General features: G+C 43.4%; 2 protein-coding genes across 3 annotated transcripts; both read right to left on the reverse strand.

The window, feature by feature from the left end:
- Positions 1-1,817: 1,817 nt before the first annotated feature.
- Positions 1,818-7,036, reverse strand: LOC146753226 (obscurin-like). Of its 2 annotated transcripts, XM_085530870.1 has the most exons (5): positions 6,714-7,030; positions 5,801-6,070; positions 4,904-5,166; positions 4,008-4,274; positions 1,818-1,877 (listed from the first exon to the last, which is right to left on the reverse strand). In XM_085530870.1, the coding sequence occupies exons 3-5, from the start codon at positions 4,980-4,982 to the stop codon at positions 1,831-1,833; spliced, it is 393 nt and encodes a 130-aa protein (XP_085386996.1). In that variant the 5' UTR covers positions 4,983-5,166; positions 5,801-6,070; positions 6,714-7,030; the 3' UTR covers positions 1,818-1,830. The 2 variants fall into 2 exon arrangements, with proteins under 2 accessions (XP_085386996.1, XP_085386995.1); XM_085530869.1 differs by lacking the exons at positions 1,818-1,877; positions 4,008-4,274 and having other exon boundaries at positions 6,714-7,036.
- Positions 7,037-8,259: 1,223 nt separating this feature from the next.
- Positions 8,260-16,656, reverse strand: LOC146753227 (obscurin-like). Its single transcript, XM_085530819.1, has 6 exons — positions 16,645-16,656; positions 14,143-14,301; positions 13,273-13,426; positions 10,562-10,828; positions 9,656-9,938; positions 8,260-8,425 (listed from the first exon to the last, which is right to left on the reverse strand). The coding sequence occupies exons 1-6, from the start codon at positions 16,654-16,656 to the stop codon at positions 8,260-8,262; spliced, it is 1,041 nt and encodes a 346-aa protein (XP_085386945.1).
- Between the last annotated feature and the right edge of the window lie 1,975 nt (positions 16,657-18,631).

An 18,631-nucleotide genomic window follows, 5' to 3' on the forward strand; every position in this document is an offset into this window, starting at 1 on the left:
ACAACTGTCCCACCCACTTGCTGCAAGACATGCTGAGTCTCAGGCTACGTGATGCCTGTCCGCCCAGCAACTTTACAATGCTTCCACTACTGAGCAAAGACAATGGAAGAAGCACGGGACAGGTGCCAACTTTATGGATACCCCCTTTGGAACGTGTGTACCAGGGGAAAATCATGTCTGATGGTCAAGAGTAAGCAATACGGTGCTGTGAGCTCCGACAGCCAGCAGTTCTCAACACCTCACTGCCCACCCATCCATCCCACGCCAGCTCAGCTTACCTACAAGCTGCTGCACACGACGGTGAGAAGAAAAAGGCAATAAAGGCACTAACTAAAGGAACTAACTAAAGGCACTAACTAAAAATACTAACTAAAAGCACTAACTAAAGGCACTAACTAACGGCACTAACTAAAAGTACTAACTAAAAGCACTAACTAAAGGCACTAACGGCACTAACTAAAGGCACTAACTAAAGGCACTAACTATCAACACTAACAACACTAACAACACTAACTAACAACACTAACAACACTAACTAACAACACTAACTAACAACACTAACTAACAACACTAACAACACTAACTAACGGCACTAACGACACTAAACGCACAAGAACAACAAATCAAGCAACCACTCCGACCACTAGCTCACCCACAAAGGAACACAGAACGCACCGCTCCTCCCCTCATTCCAGACGCTTATGACATCACCAACGGCCAACAGCCTGGTCCACCATGACCCCCCACAAGGCGGGGAGCCAAGACCACGTGGTCACATCTGATTCCAACACGGCACCACAACATTCCAGGACTCAGTGTGGGCTTGGAATTCTATCCTGGTGTGGCAGCGCAATGGGAGGTGTTAGGGCACAGCTGAAGAGCTGACAGACAACGGACGTTTCCAAAGGAGGGTGCCAGATTAACTCTCAGCATTCTCTTGCGGGGCTCTTAGGAATGCTTCAAACCCATTTTCACTGCCTAGCTCATTTCTAGAAAGTCCAGTTGAGAAATGCTCACTTTGTCTGGGGAACGCCTCTATGCATCATGAATGAAAAATAAAATAAAATGGGCACGCGACCCTATGAAACTTACCTCTCTGCTCTTGCTGTCAGCCAGACACCTCAGATGAGCATGACGTGTCCCTGCTCCTGAATGAAGATCCACCCAAGTCTGTGTTCCTCTCTGCTCCATCTCTGGGTCTAAAAGAAACACAGACAGAGATGATTACAAGATCCTTTGTGCAGATGAAAGCACAGAGTGCACACGAATTCTCTTTAGCAAGAACTACTACTTGAGAATGCATAGAATCCACACATAAATTTACTTTCTCTTTAACCCTTTTTCCTTTGTACATGATTCCACTATTTATACCCTCAATTAATGATTCATACTGCACATGATGTTATGATGTAGAATATTGACAGCAACAGCACAAAACTATGACAGAATCCACAGACAGTTTTTTGAGAGGTAGTATGAAAGATGAACAGAAAGGAAATAGATTCATTAAAATAACCTTGTTAATCCTCTCCCCGTCAAAAAAGGAAGACTTCTGGGCACTGTTACCAGCAGCTCCTAGAACACCTTGCACCACAAACTGCGGCACATACATTTTCTTCCCACAGGTCCCTCACCTCCCTCATTAGTGTCAGATTCACTCAGGTTAAAATACATGGATCAGAACAGCCATTCAGTTCTGCTTAGGCAGGATCCCACCGCCGGGATGTCTCCCAGTCCCATTCCCTGCTTTTCCCAGCACCAGTTGGGGAAAGGAACAGCAACTGACATCACCTACCCAGACTTCTGCAGGGCCTTCCATTTGGTCTCACATCACAGTGAGAAGCAGGAGAGCTCTCGTGGTACAAGAGAGTGGTGGGCTGGAGAAATAAAGGCTGCCTCTAAGATGGTGCTTCAAACAACATGTGGAACTGGACATGAGACATGAAAGACAGGGCTACATGCCCCAAAAGGGGGGAAGTTCCAGTTGCTGCAAGCCATCGAGGTAACCAATAGAGGGGCCCTGACTACAGCCTGGGCGGGGAAAGGGACAATAGAGTATACTGGGCTGTGTGGATTAGGTGGCCTGGCACATCTCAACCACAGAAATATAAAGCCTTGGTGGACACTGGCGCACAATGCACCCTAATGCCCTCAAGTCACCAAGGGACACAACCAATATAGATCCATGGAGTGACTGGGGGTTCCCAAGAATTGACTATGTTGGAGGCCGAAATAAGCCTCAATGGTAAAAACTGGCAAAAACACCCTACTGTGACTGGTCCAGAGGCTCCATGTATTTTGGGTATTGATGACCTTAGGATGAGATATTTTAAGGATCCCAAGGGCTATCGATGGGCCTTTGGGATAGCTGCTGTTAACACAAACTGTGTTAAGCAGCTGTCAGCTTTACCTGGTCTGTCAGATGATCCTTCTGCTGTGGGGTTGCTCCAGGTAAAAGACCAAGTGGTACCAATTGCCACCAAAGTGGTACAAGACAGCAGTTCCGCACCAATAGGGACTCATTGCTCCTCATTCACAAGCTAATTCGCCAATTAGAGAATCAGGGATTGATTAGCAAAACTCACTCGCCTTTTAACAGCCCCATATGGCCAGTGCGTAAAGCCAATGGAGAATGGAGGCTGACGCTGGATTACCGTGGCCTGAATGAATTCACACCTCCATTGAGTGCTGCTGTACCAGACATGATAGAACTCCAGTATGAACTGGAGTCAAAAGAAGCAAGGTGGTTTGCCATCATTGACATTGCTAATGCCTACTTTTCCATCCCATTGGCTGCAAAATGTAGGTCACAGTTTGCTTTTACCTGGAGAGCTGTTCAGTATACCTGGAACTGTTTACCTCAAGGGTGGAAGCACAGCCCAACCATTTCCATTGGTTGATCCAAGCTGTCTTGGAACAGGGTAATGCTCCCGAACACTTGCAGTATATTCATGATATTGTCGTGTGGGGCCATACAGCAGCAGAGGTTTTCAAGAAAGGAAAACAGATAATCCAAATTCTTTTGCAAGCTGGTTTTCCCATTAAGCGCAGCAAGGTGAAGGGGCCTGCCCAGGAAATCCAGTTTTTAGGTGTAAAACGGCAAGATGGGCATCGACACATCCCAGCAGATGTGACTGACAAAATCACTGCTATGTCTCCGCCCACCAAGAAGACAGAGACCCAATCTTTTCTGGGAGTAGTGGGCTTTTGGAGAATGCATGTCCCAAACTACAGCCACATAGTGAGCCCCCTCTATCAGGTAACGTGGAAGAAGAATAATTTCTCATGGGGTCCTAAGCAGCAGCAGGCTTTTGAGCAGGTAAAACAAGAGATAGCCCATGCTGTGGCCTTGGGGCCAGTACGGACGGGACAGGATGTGAAAAACATAATCTACACTGCTGCTGGAGAAAAAGGTCCCACTTGGAGTTTGTGGCAAAGAGCTTCAGGAGAGACCCAAGGCCGACCCCTGGGATTTTGGAGTCGAGCATATAAAGGGTCTGAGGAGCGCTATGCTTAAACTGAGAAGGAGATCTTAGCCGTGTATGAGGGGGTTCGGGCTGCTTCTGAAGTAGCTGGGACTGAGGTTCAGCTCCTTCTAGCACCTCGCTTGCCTGTGGCCCCCCTGTCACGAACACAGGTAAATTTTTGTTTAAACCGTGACAACTACCCAGAATGCTGCATCAGGGAATTTTTGCCTAGAACTTTAGAGAACTATTTTTAACTCAGAAAGGTCAGAGATAGAAAGTTCACACTGATTTCTGGGTCACCAGCCTCACCGTACATCAGCATTTTTGGTTTTTAAATGATACATAAAGTTCTCAATGGCACTGCTCTAGTCGGTAGTTCTTTCCCTTTCCATGCAGCTCACTCTGTGCATGGCTTGTGAACTGCTATTCAGGCCAGACAGCTGCAGCCCCAAAGACCTGCCATAAATGTACAAATTCTACCAGGATAATGTCTTGGGAGTGGAGAAACAGGATGCGCAGTCATATGGCTCTCACACATACCTTGTACAACCAGCTTGGCTCTGGACTGGGCATCACCAATGTCACAGGTGTACACGTCACTGTCACTTTTCTCCAGATTTCTTATGCTCAGCTGCAGGTCTCGTCCTTTCTGTGCCATCTCGTATTTCCTGCCAGGCCTGAGCTCAGCAATGCCTTTCCTCCATATGACGGTGTATGAGCATTTCTCGCACTGAAATGAAAAAATTGTAGTTCCACTTTCTTCAGTTTTCAGATCTGAAAGTTCCTTGATAAAGTAATTAGGTTTTTCTGGAAGGAAAAGAGGGGGATGAGGGTGTGGAACAAAGGGATTTGTTACCCGAACAAGTCTCAAGCATACAGAGGTGTCCTGAATCTCCTTTGCCCTCACTTCTAGAACATCACATAGAGATGCAAAGAATCTAAGAAGTCCACAGAGTCCACCCATTTACATAGGCTTGATCATTCCAGAAGATATCTGGAAAGTTTAATACCATTATACATGCGCTGGTAGGATCTCATCTGATCAACTGCATATAGTTTAGATTACACATATTCAATATAGACTAATTCAGATTGCCATATTTTCTTGGCTCACTAACACCCAAGATCATAGAATCATAGAATGATCACAGAATCATAGAATGGCCTGGGTTGAAAAGGACCTCAAAGATCATCTAGTTTTAAAGCCCCTGCCAAGGGGTCACCAACCACCAGACCAGGCTGCCCAGATCCACATCAGACTGGAGAATCATTCAGTTTCCAGATTATTTTAAGGAAAAGACTTTAATCCATCATATTTTCTGAAAACTAAGAACTGATCCCGCTCAAGGAAACAGAAGAGAAAAACATCACCCACAGGCTGCAGATATTTACCTCGACTTCTCTACATGCCATCCCCAGTGTGCTTTTCAACTCACCTTGCAGTAACCCTGGCTTTTGTTTCAGAGTCCTCTGTCTCACAGGTGTACTCCCTGCTGTCCTTGGCAGTAGAATCATGGATGATCAGAATGGCCCCAGTTCCCTCCTGCTGCAAGTCGTACTTCTGGCTTTTTCTGATTGCTTTGCCATCCTTGTACCAACTGATGTTCACATCTGTTTTGACAGCTCACGGTTAGGCTGATGTCCTGCCCTGCTGCTGCTGTCGTATCCTCCAGCTGTTTTGTAACCTCAGTAGCTTTTTCTGGAAGAAAACATGCTTTTTAAGTAACACACACACGGTAGGATGCCTCTCTCAAAATACACGCATCTACATGCTGGAGATAAGCTAGAGAGGCATTTGCAACAGAGGCCATCCTACAGCCAGCAGTAATCTGCAAAGTACAGACAATAGAATTCAAGGCACCATTTATTCTCTCTTAAATCTACCCAATTGAGGATGATGAACCATGACTGAAAACTGCCTCTTTCTTCTCTCCACTCATCACACTGGGAGCCTCGGATGATGCTCTCAGATGCACATGTTCTAGATAGGAATTTGTTGTACAGCTAGATGATGTGAAGGCCATCCCTTCAGTTTATACTTAGAGGATATTTGCTCCCACAGTTCCCTCAACAGATCATTCCTGATTTACTGGTAATGGAACAAGCTGGAGTGAGATGCCCATTTCCAACACTACCCCAGCGCTTTGGGTAGTTCTCACATTTGTGTCAAATGGTTCCTCCTTTTACTTATTTTTAAGAGAAATTCTCAGTGCTTCAAGGTTCAAGTAGAAGGTTGCTATTCACTTTAACCATATTATGAGTTAGCTCTCATGACAATCTTATCAGAAGACAGTTGAAGGAATCAGACCCCAGAATCTCTCCCATCTCATTACCTTTCACAGACTGAGAGGCTTTGGAGGTTAGACCACGGGCAGTAAAAATGACTTCCCCAGCGTCAGTAGGAGTCACACTTTTGATAAGGAGAGTATATTTCCAACCCAAGTTAGAAGCTTTAAATCGCCCACCGCTTTCCACTCTGCTTCCATTCAGTGTCCAGTTGAACTCATCAATGCTTTCATGGGACAGAATGCATTCAAAAGTACAATCTTCTCCCTCCTGGATTTCAGTGGTTTTCAGCTGTTTGGTAATGCCACTATTCAGCTCTGGAAGGTAAGAGATAGGTTAGTATGAGGTTTAGATGGAGAAAAGGCATTTGTGACTGACGTGAGTAGCAGGACTGGTGTTTTAACTCAGGATTTGCAGAACATGGCTGCGTTCCTCACTGATGTATTCTCTAAGACATTCTCCACTCAGAATTACCAGAAAGCTATAAAAAAAAGAGACGTGAATCTCTTGGCTTTGCTCTGGAAGAACTACAATTAGAGCAGCTCAGTCCATAGAGCACAATGAAGATTCAATGAGCTACAGAGGGAAAAACCTAACAGAGAGGACAGCTCTAGGATGCTGTGTGAGAAAAAGGGTTTTGCCTACGGCAAGACATTAAATGTTTCTATTAGCTAATTTGTTACCATCCTACCCCTACTGGTGTTCAAACCATTTCTCCATTTTAGGGATGTTTAGAAAGGAAACATTTCCAGGACATTCTTGACATGTTTGGTGATTTTCATGGCAAAAGGAGATACATTTACATCAAAAGCAATGGGAATTTTCCAGACATCACTGCGCTACATTGCAGTAATACACTTCTATTGTAGAAACTATTAAGGCTCGTGGGGGAATAGGTGTAAGACATAGTGACCACACTGAATGTGCTTTTAGCACTCCTTTACTTTCCACAGTACTTACCCTGAACGCTGACCTTTGACTTGGCAACATCAGTGCCAATATCACAGGTATAGAAACCTGCATCTGGCTTCTCGAGGTCATGGAGAAGGAGACATAGGGTCTTCCCAGACTGTAGCAGCTCAGACTTGTTGCCAGAAGTGAGCACATCATCGTCCTTTTTCCTCACTGGTTTGACCTTCTCTTTAGAGACTTCACATTCCAATTTAATCACACCCCGCTCCTCACCAAAAACATCATCCAAGGACTTCATGAAGACAGCAGGCTTCTCTGCAATTAAACAGGCAAAACAGAACAACGTGATACAGAAGTTGAGACATTTCCAGTTGCTTTCAGCTTTTTAAGGAGAGATCAATAAATCTTTACCAGTACTGACAACACCAATATAGAACCTAAAGCGGTTTCATGTCTCTTGACAGAATGCGCTTTAAGGAATTCTGAACTAATCAGTAGGAGAATACAGGGAACAGGAGGGACAGCCTGCATTGCTGTGGGTGGGACTGATATCATATGAAGTTATTGGGATGCAGCTCTTCTAAAGCTGGAGAGCTGGCATTGCCCTCACATGGAGCAGAGCTCATACAGCAGGCCACAGGATTAAGAGGATAAGCTGCTGAACACTTTTGATTTTCCTCTTTTATTGACTCCTTTTATCTATCTTCTATTTCACACATCAGATGTTTATACTGGGGAAAAAACATCCACCAAATGCAAAGGAAAGGAGAAAGAGGAAATCCTTCAAACTCTGAGCGCATAGAATAAAAGAGCTTAATTGCTGGGGAGAGCAGATTAGAATCACAGTATCCTTAGAATTGGAAGAGACCCTTAAAGGCCATCTAGCCCAGCTCCCCTGCAATAAACAGGGACATTCACAGCTAGATCGGGTTGCTCACAGCCTGGTCATTAGTCATTCCAGAGGCAAAACACACACTGAATGATCTCTCCCTGCAGTCATAAATCCTTGGGGCAACAGCATTGACACTGCATGTTACTGAAGCAGTAAAAGAAATTGCTCTTGTAACTCTCCTTGTGTTAAGTAAAATGATGATAAAAAGCAATGGAATGCTTTGGCAGGACACCAAAACCATCCTCCTTCGTTGATATCTGCTGCAATGGAACCTTCCACTGGAAGAAAGCCCCTGATGACTTGTCACCCCAGAGAGGTGAGCTTTAGAAGCAGGACTGCTGCACAACAGAATGAACTGGAGCTCCTTAGCATCTCTTGCATCCAGGAGGGCTGTGATCAGACCCACCTCTCACCTTCAGGCGCGCGCTTTCTGACACCTTGTCTGACTTCACTGTCACTGGGCCAGCATCCTCAGGCTTAACCTGCTTCACTGTCAGTGTGCAGCAATTGCCAGCGTTCTTGATTTCATTGTAATTGTTGGTGTAAAGGTGGTTGCCATTCAGGAACCATTCCACGTCCTCGTCATCATGGGACAGCTCGCAGGAGAAGACAGCAGAGCTCTCTTCTTCAATTTCCACATCTTGCAGGTGCTTCGTTACTTCTACATTGCGGGCTGTGGGGAAACAAGGTGAACTGTTACCACTAGTCTATCAGCGTCAGTTCCATGAGGTATTTTGCTAGTGTATGTTGCTCAGCATCCGCCTCCCCAGCTTTTGATGCTCTTCTTAAGAAGTGAAGTGGAAGAGGCCGTCCCAAATCAAAGTTCAGTTCTTTCAGAATCGTGATCTCCATTTCTCTAACATCAGCACTGTTTTAGGTATTATCAGTAATATAAACAAAGTCTGCTACATCAGGAGAGTACATCTCTTCGTATTTTGAGGCTAGAAGCAGCGCTGTCACTATGTATGTGACACTACTAACGCATACTGGGATGTGGTAGAATGGTTAGACTAGATGATCTTTGTGTAATCTTCTCAGTGAAGATTATACATTTATAAAGTTAGCAGGAGAGAACGGCAGAAATCAACCTCAAGAAGAGAAATCTGAGGTGAAATAGGACACGGAAGAGGCCACCCTCCCTGCTCATACCTTCAGCTGTCAGCGTGGCCTCAGTCTCTGCAATTCCCGCCTTGCACTTGTACACACCAGCATCATCGGGCTTCAGCTTCAGAATCTTGAGCTCTGCTGAATGCTTATCCCTCTTGATCTTGTACTTCTCAGAGGGCTCGATGGGTGTGTGGCCCTTGAAACATTTCACAACCTTTGAGAAGGCCTGAAGTCACAGGACAGGATGACAGAATGATGTTCCAAAGCTGTCTTGTCCTCCAACTTCCTGGTGATTTGTATATGGTAATCTGCAAAGCAGGGGTGGAAGAGAAGAAAGGATGAGGAAAATTGGAAGAAGAGGAAAGTCTCTTGTGTGTATTCCATCCCAATTAATTTCATCTTCACAATGGTTGTTTGATCCACTCTAAAGATAAAACAAACGATTGCCTATAGGGAATGCCATTGACTACATTTCTATAAAGTAATACTGTATATTATCTACCAAATGCAAGGTCCAGCTCTTGTTCTGTGCTTATTAAACTTCTCCCAGTTAAGGCTTTTATTCAAATAAGAGTGAGTTGAAAATATAATAAGTTCTTTAGGATGTGAATGGAGACTCTTACGCTGCAACGGGAAAACAGCTGATAAAAAGCCTGGAAGTTTCTTTCAGATGAAATCAATGACAAACTGCATCAAATTTAGGTGCTACCAAACTTAAACTTGTCTACTTCAGAAATACAATTAATTTCACCTGATATGACTTCTTTGGAATAGCCAAGGACAAAACCACAGCTCTTTAGATCTGAATAGTAAGCACATCACAACTATTCAAACACATATTTTACTGAGATGCAGCTGTCTCATTTAGTGTCCAACAACTTTGAACTGGAAATGGAGCAGACCCTCCAGACACACACACAATATTTCAACGACCCCAGTGAAGGAAGACTGTATGTTAATTAATTCTTCATCTTCATGATGTAAACCAAGCCAGGATATGTTACCTCTGACGAGCAGATTGGCTGTGGATTTGGATTTGCCAATTGAGAACTGAATGGTGCCTGTCATATCAGTGGTGGTTTTCGGTATGGTCAGCTGGTGGATGGTGCCTTCTTGCTGCATAATAAAGGTTATGCCAGCCTGTAAGACTTCCCCACGCAGATACCACTTGGGAAGTTTCACAGAAGGAATGGATATCTCGCATTCAAATTTGGCTTCTTCAGGCTCAGTCACATCCTCATCACACAGCTCCTTTACTAGATTAATGGATTGCTCTTTAAGAAGGATGGAACAAGAGAAAGCAGAGATTTAGAAGGAATGTAAAAAACCCTTACATTATCACCCTACTTACTCACGTCAGCATTACTGCACATGAACACTACACCTATCACCTCAAAATGCCTTAAAACATCATTAAAAAAATAGTAGAAACAAAGGAATGTTGTTATAAAGTCAGACAATAAGACTGACAACCTGAAGAGAGCCCAGATCTTCTGATTCCCAGTCCAACATCCAAATCAAACCATGACCTTCCCATCCCGATATCAAACTCCTCACATTACAAAGTGGAATAGAGGTTCAATGAAACACGGACATTGATAATTACTTTGGTTAAATACAGCAACTTAGCTCTGAACAACAAGTTTTCTCCTAGTAAAGGTCTCTGTAGCTCAAATGTAATGGCTCTACTTAGGATAAATTCATTTTCCAGGATGTTCTTGCCCTTATAATTGTAACAAGAAAAATATCGGTGGACTTTGGGAAAACAAAAAACCCTCTGAATTTAAATATTCATTTAATTTGCATTTTGTTTTCAAAGTAAGCGAGAATGGCTTTTGTATAAATCTATCTGCATTCCACTGCCTTTATTTTATTTTATTATTATTACTATTTTTACCTTCAACAAAGAAATGAGCACTGCTTTTATCATCAAAAACATCACAAGTGTATGTATCCTCATCTTCATAATTCGCATCGTTGATGATGAGTTTCTGATACACGCCATCGCTCAAAATTTCATATTTGTCACTGGGATGAATTTCAAGATCCTTTTTGTACCACTTCACTTTAGCATTGGCACGAGACACCTGGCACTCCAGGAATCCCCGATGCTTTTCAAGTGCAATCTTATCTTGCAGAGGCTTCACAGTTCTCTCAGGCAGCTCTAAAAAGAGGAAAACAAACAAACAAATATATGTGTGTATGTATGTATGTATGTATGTATATACACACATTATATATATACATACGTATATATACACATTATATATACATATGTATATATATACATATGTATATTATCTATATATATATTGATCAATATATTTTATATATATATATATGTTATATATATATATAATGATCAGCACAGTTTCTGTGAGAGAGGCTAACTCAGTAGTGATAGTTCTTCTATGAATGATTACTTAGATGGTGACGCTTTGTTAAGCACTTGATCTAACGCACAGCAAATAAAGAGCTAATTAAAAGAAGACCTGTTATCCCTATTTTACCACTTGGATGGCTAAATTTCAGAGGTAAGGAGTAATTTTCTCAGCACTGTACAGCAGTGAAGTGGCAAAGCTGGGGACTGAACTCTTGAGTAGTGTGCTAACTCAAATGTCTCCCTTTTCTTCATCACACTTAACATCATATATATACCCTAACATTGTATATATTAAAAAAATACAACCCTGTGCTCTTTTCCTGTGCCTAATACAACTCCTCCAATCTCTGTGCTCTGCCAGGAGGGACATGTCTAAATAGGGTGGCAGATACACGCAGGAGATAAATATTTCCACTTCCCTCAGCCAACACTGCTCTGAATTTCTATGGGACACGTCGTTGGATGAAAAGGCATTTGACAAAGAAGGAAAAGAAAAAGTTTAGTCTGCTGTGTCATTCTCTTGGTAGCCAGAATAACTAACCCTCGCCAGTGTTAGTTCAAAGAATAGGCAGATTTTATCTCCTGACATGAGCAGTAATTCAAAGAAGCTCGTATATGATCCTGTATCCTGCATATTCACTGCAGGCAGGCAAAGACATTATGAGATAAGGGAGATCTACACATCACTCGTTATGAACACCTCATAAAGATAAAACCACACACAAGGGGAGAGTTTAGGAAGAGGACCACTCTTGGACTGCTTTCCAAGAGGCATCAATTAGTAACTCCCTTCGCTCATTTTTCACACTACTCTACAGTGTCCTCCTGAGCCCCCTTACTCCTGTTGCCAACTGCTGATGCAGGGAATCCTGAGGAACCAAGGATTCATAGTTGTTCCATCAGTAGTCCTTGGTCAGCTCTCCCTCCCTGCCCCTTCTGTTTTGATCCCACTAACCAAATTTTAGTTAGTCTGAAAAGAGGATGGAAACCTCCGCAGAAATTAGTTTCTAAATATCTTGCAATGGGCAGCTTGTAGGAGCCCCATCTCAATGCCCACAGCACAGGAGGCAGGACTGCTTAGCCCATGCACTAGTGCATTTACCAGCACAGATGTAAGCCCAGATCTATGCACACCAAATCCAGGCTCTCAGTTTGCACAAGGAGGCATCCATGGAGCTGAAGTATTAGGCAGATATTGTGGTGGGGCAGCAGTTATTGAGACGCCAGACAGAAAGGACACAGATAACGTGGCAACTCAGCTTTACCATTATGACTGCTGATGGAACATCTAATTTCACTGCTCAAATGAGAACTTCCATATAACTGGAAAGGATGAAATTCACAGGGGAAACCACACACAGACACACACAAAAGCAATACAAAGGAGATGAAGGATGGTTCACATACTGGTGATTCACTCTGAGACGCAAGCAAATGAAAGAGTATCCCCAACCATTTGCCTCCCCAAATGCTAAATACATAAACACTCCTTGCAGTGATAGCTCTGCCAGACGTGAGTCATACACTGTAAAACCTTACAGGGTCTATCAGTTTAACTTCAGAAATTCATTACACCACCAAAAACAGACCATCGTGTCCAGGCTGGTCCATTTCAGCTCTTCAAACCTGTCGGTAAAACTGCCCGAGAGCTGAAATGCTTACCAGCAAAAGCTAAAAACTGTAAATCAAATGTAATAAGCTGGCTTTGTCTACTGTATAGAAATGATGCCTGAAAAAAGAAAAAAAAAAAAAAAAAAAAAAGTACCTAAACCAGAACAAATGGAATGGCTGCATAAAACAGCCAGTACTGAAACTGCAACGCAACCTGGTTGCAGACTGAGAGAGAAAATGAGAGTTCACCAAAGTCATGGGACAGGACACATGTTCATGTTCATGCTAACACTGAACCCAAGTGGCCACATGAGGACAGCATCTAGTAGGAAATCAGAAAAAAGCATCCTTTCAGAAGTCCCTTTGGCAGGTGGCATTTACCAGGGCACAGCAGACCCGTGTGTTCAGTAACCAGTCTGATGCTTCAGAGCCTGGTGATGAGCTACAAACTGGGATTTAACCAGTGCAACACAAGGAGGGAAAATCTGTCTTGAGCATAAAGAAGAAAGAGAAAGGTATCCAAAAGGACTAACGAAGAAATGCTCAAACTGCCCAGGAAGCATTTTTTCCTGTGGTGCAAAACACAGTTTATTTGCTCATTCAGGTAAACATACCACGAACCTTTAGGGTAGCTGATGTCTTGTCTTCAGCTGCTTGGCACGTGCATGTTCCCTGATCTTCATATTCACACTTGTGAAAAATGAGACTTCTCTTATTTCCCTGGGAAGTAATGCCCACTTTTTTACTTTGATGGAGCTCCTTCCCATCCTACAAGGGAAAATATCAAGTCAGATCTCCATGAGTCCTTCCATCTCTGCACTGAGCAAAGGGAGCCTTCAGATCTATGCTTAATTCACCCACTCCCCTAGAATTAATGGAACTGTGCTTACTGGAACATATGTTGAAGCTTAAGCACAGTGCAGTGTTTTCAACATGTAGGAATGGCTATAGAACATGCAGAAATTCTGGCTGACCTATGACAGCTTAAAGCACTGCGGAGGACTGTTAACAAGCTCGTTTTGACATCACCTTGAATAAATGACATTATCCCCAAGTAAGGGAAGGAACAGCTGAGCACCGGGGAGGTACACAAAGGGCCAGAGCAAATTCTCACACTGTCACGTGCAAAGAAAACTGAAATTTCACCCTAAAACCAAGTTCACAACAAGGCTACAAAATCCTGGCTGAGAATTTCTGTGTTAGAGTTCAAGCTCAAGACTGTGCTCCAACCAACAATATTTTGTGCAGCAAGACCTCAGGAGTTCACATGAAACCCAAAACAAACTTCAATTTCAACTTGATAAATGAACTCAGGACATAATATCAAAGAGGGCTGATCTGGGCAAGTAAAAGAGCATAAAGAAAAGAGAGCAGTGCAAAAGCTATCAAGCAAAAGCTCAGACTTGCATCCCTTGGAAGTGAAATTAAAGGCTCTCATTCATTTCCAGAGAAGTCAGAAAGGAAAATACCATTACATGCCATACCTTGAACCACTTGACGTCTACCTTGGGCCTGGACAGCTCACACTCAAATGTGACCTTGTCCTTCTGAGTGATGCTAATGTCTGCCAATGGTTTGCTGATTTTCACAGGCAGTTCTGAGAAGGAGAAAGAAGGATGTGGATTTAGTTGGGAATTAGGTCTCTAGGAGCATCTGGCATAAGGAATAATGAAAGGCAGTGCCTACTCTCCATGCTTACTAGAACATGTCATTAACAACAAAAAAACCTATTGTTTTGAGCACATTATCATTACTTGTGCTAGGGACAATCATGTTACAACAATCCTCTTGATATCTGAGGGATACTCTGGTGGCAATGGCCCAGTGCATAACATTCTTTGCAGCTGGAAGGAAAGCTGGTTCTGCTGTTCAAGTCATCTGGGACAGGAGCAGATAATGACACCTTGCACCAACCAATACCTGTCACAGTGAGCCTCCCCGATGAACTAATGCCTTCTGCTTTAAAGGAAATGAGTCCTGCATCTTCAAGGGTCACAGAAGAAAGTGTCAAGGAATGTTTCTTCCCCTGGACACCCATCGTGATATTTGGTGCAGGCTTCAGCCGCACGCCGTCCTTCTGCCAAGTCCCTTCCACATCCTCATGGGACACCTCCACCGAAAAGGTGACAGTTCCCTTCTCAGGGAATTCCAGGGGCTGCAGACCTTTCACCAGCTTCATCTGCCGCACTGAAAGACAATGGGGACAGGTTGGAGATCTCACACCAGCAGCTGAGAAATAGAATCATCAAAGGAATCAGAGAAAGGTGTAGGTTGGAAGGGACCTTTGAGATCATCCAGTTCCAAACCCCCTGCTGTAGGCAGGGATGCTTCCCTCTACACCAGATTGCACAAAGCCCCATCCAGCCTGGCCTTGAATGCTTGAATAGCATCAGGACTTCCAAAACAAGTTACTTCCCTCTTCCTCTCCCAGGTACACTATCTGCCAATTAAGCAACAGCCTTTGCAAAGAAGAAATCTTGTTCATAACCAGGTCCATGGGTGCTCTTAAATCGATCCTTCCAGATGGAAAAAAGATTTCAGGTGGTCTCCTAGATTTTACCCCTTTTTGTGTTGCACACAAGACTGAAAAAAAAATTACTTTTGCAAAGTTCTTCTTGTCATAAGGAAACAAACATTTGGGGAATGGCAGAACGAGGTAAAATTTACCTTCACGTCATTTGAAATTTCACTCTCATGTTCTTGGTGTGGTTTCTCCTATAATTATTTGGACTAATTAAGCTTTTCCCTGATGAAAGCCTAGAAGTATATCACAAGAAGGACCAACTTACCCATGACCTTTTATTTGTCTTACTCAAGCATCTCCTCCTGACCATAACTGACAATAAAATATTCAGCCAGACTACAGGTTTGAGCATCTGAGTTGTTTCTAGGATCTCCTGCAAACTTAAGCTTGGAACACACACTTGTCTTTTGAATAAGTGTCTTTTATAGTGCAATAAAACAACAGGTTTTCACATGGCTATTCCTCATTTACCTTGCTCTGAAATCATTCTCAAAGCATGAGGGATCAGTCCAGGAAGAAGGAGAGGAGAGGGGAAGGGAAAGGGGAAGTCCACGGTTCTCTAATATCAGGCTTCTTAGCCTAAAGCTCAACAGCAAATAGCAGTCCACTTCCCCACATTGCTAGACTCCGAGCATTTAAAGAACATCAGCTTACCTCATTATGAGCTCTAACACAGCCAAAGAAATTAATATATTCAAATATTCTCTTGAGTGATGAGAAATATGGAGCATAACTTCAGACTTCTGCTGTTAAACTCTCACTTCTGTCATAAACCAGGGCAAGAGTTCAATGCTGTTTTAGATGGAGGACACATATTTTAAATAACTCGTCTCATTAAGGCTTGGATTCCCTACTACAATTAGCTAAATTCCAGTTTGGATCATGCTTCACCTTGGATCACTTAGGCCTTCAGCCACTTAATGGAACTAACTCAGTTAAAGGTCAGGGGTAAAATAAAAACTCTCTTGGACTAGCAGAGAGATTTGCAATGGAGTAACTGAAGTAAGGATGGGAGACTGAAGGTGTTGGGGAAGACATCCAGGCTTTAGCTACAGGGCATGCATGCAGAATCACAAAACAAAGGCCAGTCAGAGAAATCAGAGCTTCGTGAGAATTAAGGTGAGGTTGTTTCTACATGCCCACCCTATCTGCCAGTGTAAAACCTGCCAGTGAAAAAAAGGAAAGCTACATATATGTGGGGAGAATTGTTGGTGAAATTATTTGTGATATTTTTGCTAATAATATGCTCAAAATCCTGGAGCAAGACGTCAAGTTAAGCAACTCAGTCTGTGTAAGTAGACTTACAGAAGGGAACCATAAAGCTTATGGAAGGGAACTGTCAAGCTAATCCACAGCTAAAACAGAGTAGAGACGAATTGCAGGAGCTTGTTTACTTTGCAGAAGTGTGAGCTTTAACCACTGCTGAGCTCCTAGTACAAAAGTCTGAACCAATGCAACAAACCAACCCGTCCATGTTGTACGACAGAATGTACTGACACCACCAGAACACAAAATTCTATGGCTGAAAATACCCGCAAAAATCATCCAGCCCTTCTCCATTGCTCCAGGACATGCTCAGCTCTTTGTGCCCCAGATATTTCACTAACCTTTCCTGAATCCCACAGTGAAGGCTTCAAAGCCCCTCCAAATGACTTATCCAGTCATCCAACCATTAAAAAGCTTTTCTGTTGTAGAACTTGCATCTTTGTCATTGCAATTGAAGTCCCTTATTTCTGCACAGAGAACAGATTGTTTGCTTCCACTTTCTAAAAGCCTTTTATATACTCAAAGTCTGCTATCATATTATATATGAGCACCTTCAAAGAGCCAACAGAGTCAATGATTTTATTGGAAGCATCAGATTTTATGACTCGCAGGAAGTGATCACCATAACTCACACTCACATCTCCTGCCTGTAGAGGAGATCCTCCTTGCATCTACAAAGATGCAAGAAGAAAAGAGGCAAAGAAGGGGTAAAAAAAATCCCATCTTACATTTGGGATGCTTAATTCCAGCCTTGAAGGCTGATTTGCCCACTTAACAGCTGTGCTCTTCAGAAGCAGTTGTTCCACAGTTATTTAGAGAGAAAGACAAGTTTTGTACTTGGTTGTTAACACAGAGAACAGCATAAACACACAAATGAACTCAGCTTTGCAGTGTTGTAATGGCTGATGAGGGAAGCCAAGGATCCTTCCACACTGTCAGCCTTCATTTCAGGAGACATACCTTTGGGGGTGATGGTAATGCTGCTCTTGTCATCTCTGGACTCACACAAGTACTCTCCCTCATCCTCAGCCTGGACCCCTGTTATTGTCAGGGTTCTTCTGACCCCTTCCTCATCAATCTGGAAACGTTTGCTGGGTTTGATCTCAACTGCATTCCTGCACCACACCACCTTCCCTTTGGCATGGCTCACTTCCTCTTCCTCTAAGCCACATAAACAGCTGCTTAGTGCTCCCAAAGCGAATGCTCACCAGTTGTTTCCAACTTGAAGGTCATCTTCTGGCCAGCAGCCTCGCAGATGTATTCTCCAGCATCTTTCTTCTCCAGCTGCTCCACAACCAGACGCCGTGTTTTGCCCACAGATTCCATTTGGAACTTTCTGGAGGAGGCAAGCAGTCTTCCATCCTTGTACCATTTTACTTCAGTTGGATCCTGTGCTACTTCACAGCTGAGGGAGGCACTTGCTGCCAGGGCAGCACTCACCTCTTTCTGCACCTGCTCCTGGTTTATAAACACAGGTTTTGGCTCTGAGGGAAGAAAAGAAAAAGTATTGACTGAGGGACTGAAATGAGACCAACTTGCAGGTTTGTATGTACAGGTTGGAACAGGTTTAGGTTACCACTTGTGCCCAAACTAATAGCCTTCACTAGAGAATATCAGCTGTTCTGTTGAAACAAAGTGTCAAATCTAGGCAAGAAAGAACCTAGGAACTGAAGGAACCAAGAGGGTCCTTGAACACCAGTCCCATGGTTGCAAGTCACTATGCAAACATATTGAACCCAAAAGAACATCTGTCCTGCAGGCAACCAAAACCTGAGTTCCTTTTACTTAAGACCCACTGTAAAACATCAAAACACATAAACATGCGATAGTCAAACCACTGGCTGCCTTTTCATGACCCAGAACAGTACTCCTGGCTTCCTGAACAGACTCCTCATGGCCTCTACCATTGCCACAACTGTGACTGTCAAAGGCACAAAGGAAATATGCTCACCAACGCAGTCCTTTGTTCTTTGTGTGTGATTTGCAGATATCTATCTTACTTTGAGCTCTGGCAATAGTCAGCTCTACCAGGTCTCTTACTGTGAGTAGCAGACTCACCTATCCAGATGCAGCCTCCAACATAAAGGCATAGTAAAAAGGCAGTGTACTACTAGGAGAAGTTCCTGCTTCTCCTGCCATGAAAGGCTGCATGTACAACATGCACTCCAGCCTCACTGCACATA

Source organism: Coturnix japonica, unplaced genomic scaffold, assembly GCF_054131305.1.
Source record: "Coturnix japonica strain WE unplaced genomic scaffold, WE-NBRP24 Scf039, whole genome shotgun sequence".
NCBI lineage: Eukaryota > Metazoa > Chordata > Aves > Galliformes > Phasianidae > Coturnix > Coturnix japonica.

What these genes read in the sequence shown, in the direction of transcription:
- LOC146753226 (XM_085530869.1), bottom strand. Translation starts at nt 6,963, where the DNA reads ATGAAGTCCTTGGATGATGTTTTTGGTGAGGAGCGGGGTGTGATTAAA. An exon ending in GTCAAAGGTCAGCGTTCAGG is followed by an intron (nt 6,071 to 6,713) that starts GTAAGTACTGTG and finishes CTTACCTTCCAG; the next exon opens with AGCTGAATAGTGGCATTACC. An exon ending in AGCCTCTCAGTCTGTGAAAG is followed by an intron (nt 5,167 to 5,800) that starts GTAATGAGATGG and finishes GTTTTCTTCCAG; the next exon opens with AAAAAGCTACTGAGGTTACA.
- LOC146753227 (XM_085530819.1), bottom strand. An exon ending in AGCTACCCTAAAGGTTCGTG is followed by an intron (nt 10,829 to 13,272) that starts GTATGTTTACCT and finishes TCCTCTTTTTAG; the next exon opens with AGCTGCCTGAGAGAACTGTG. An exon ending in TGCTCATTTCTTTGTTGAAG is followed by an intron (nt 9,939 to 10,561) that starts GTAAAAATAGTA and finishes TCCTTCTTAAAG; the next exon opens with AGCAATCCATTAATCTAGTA.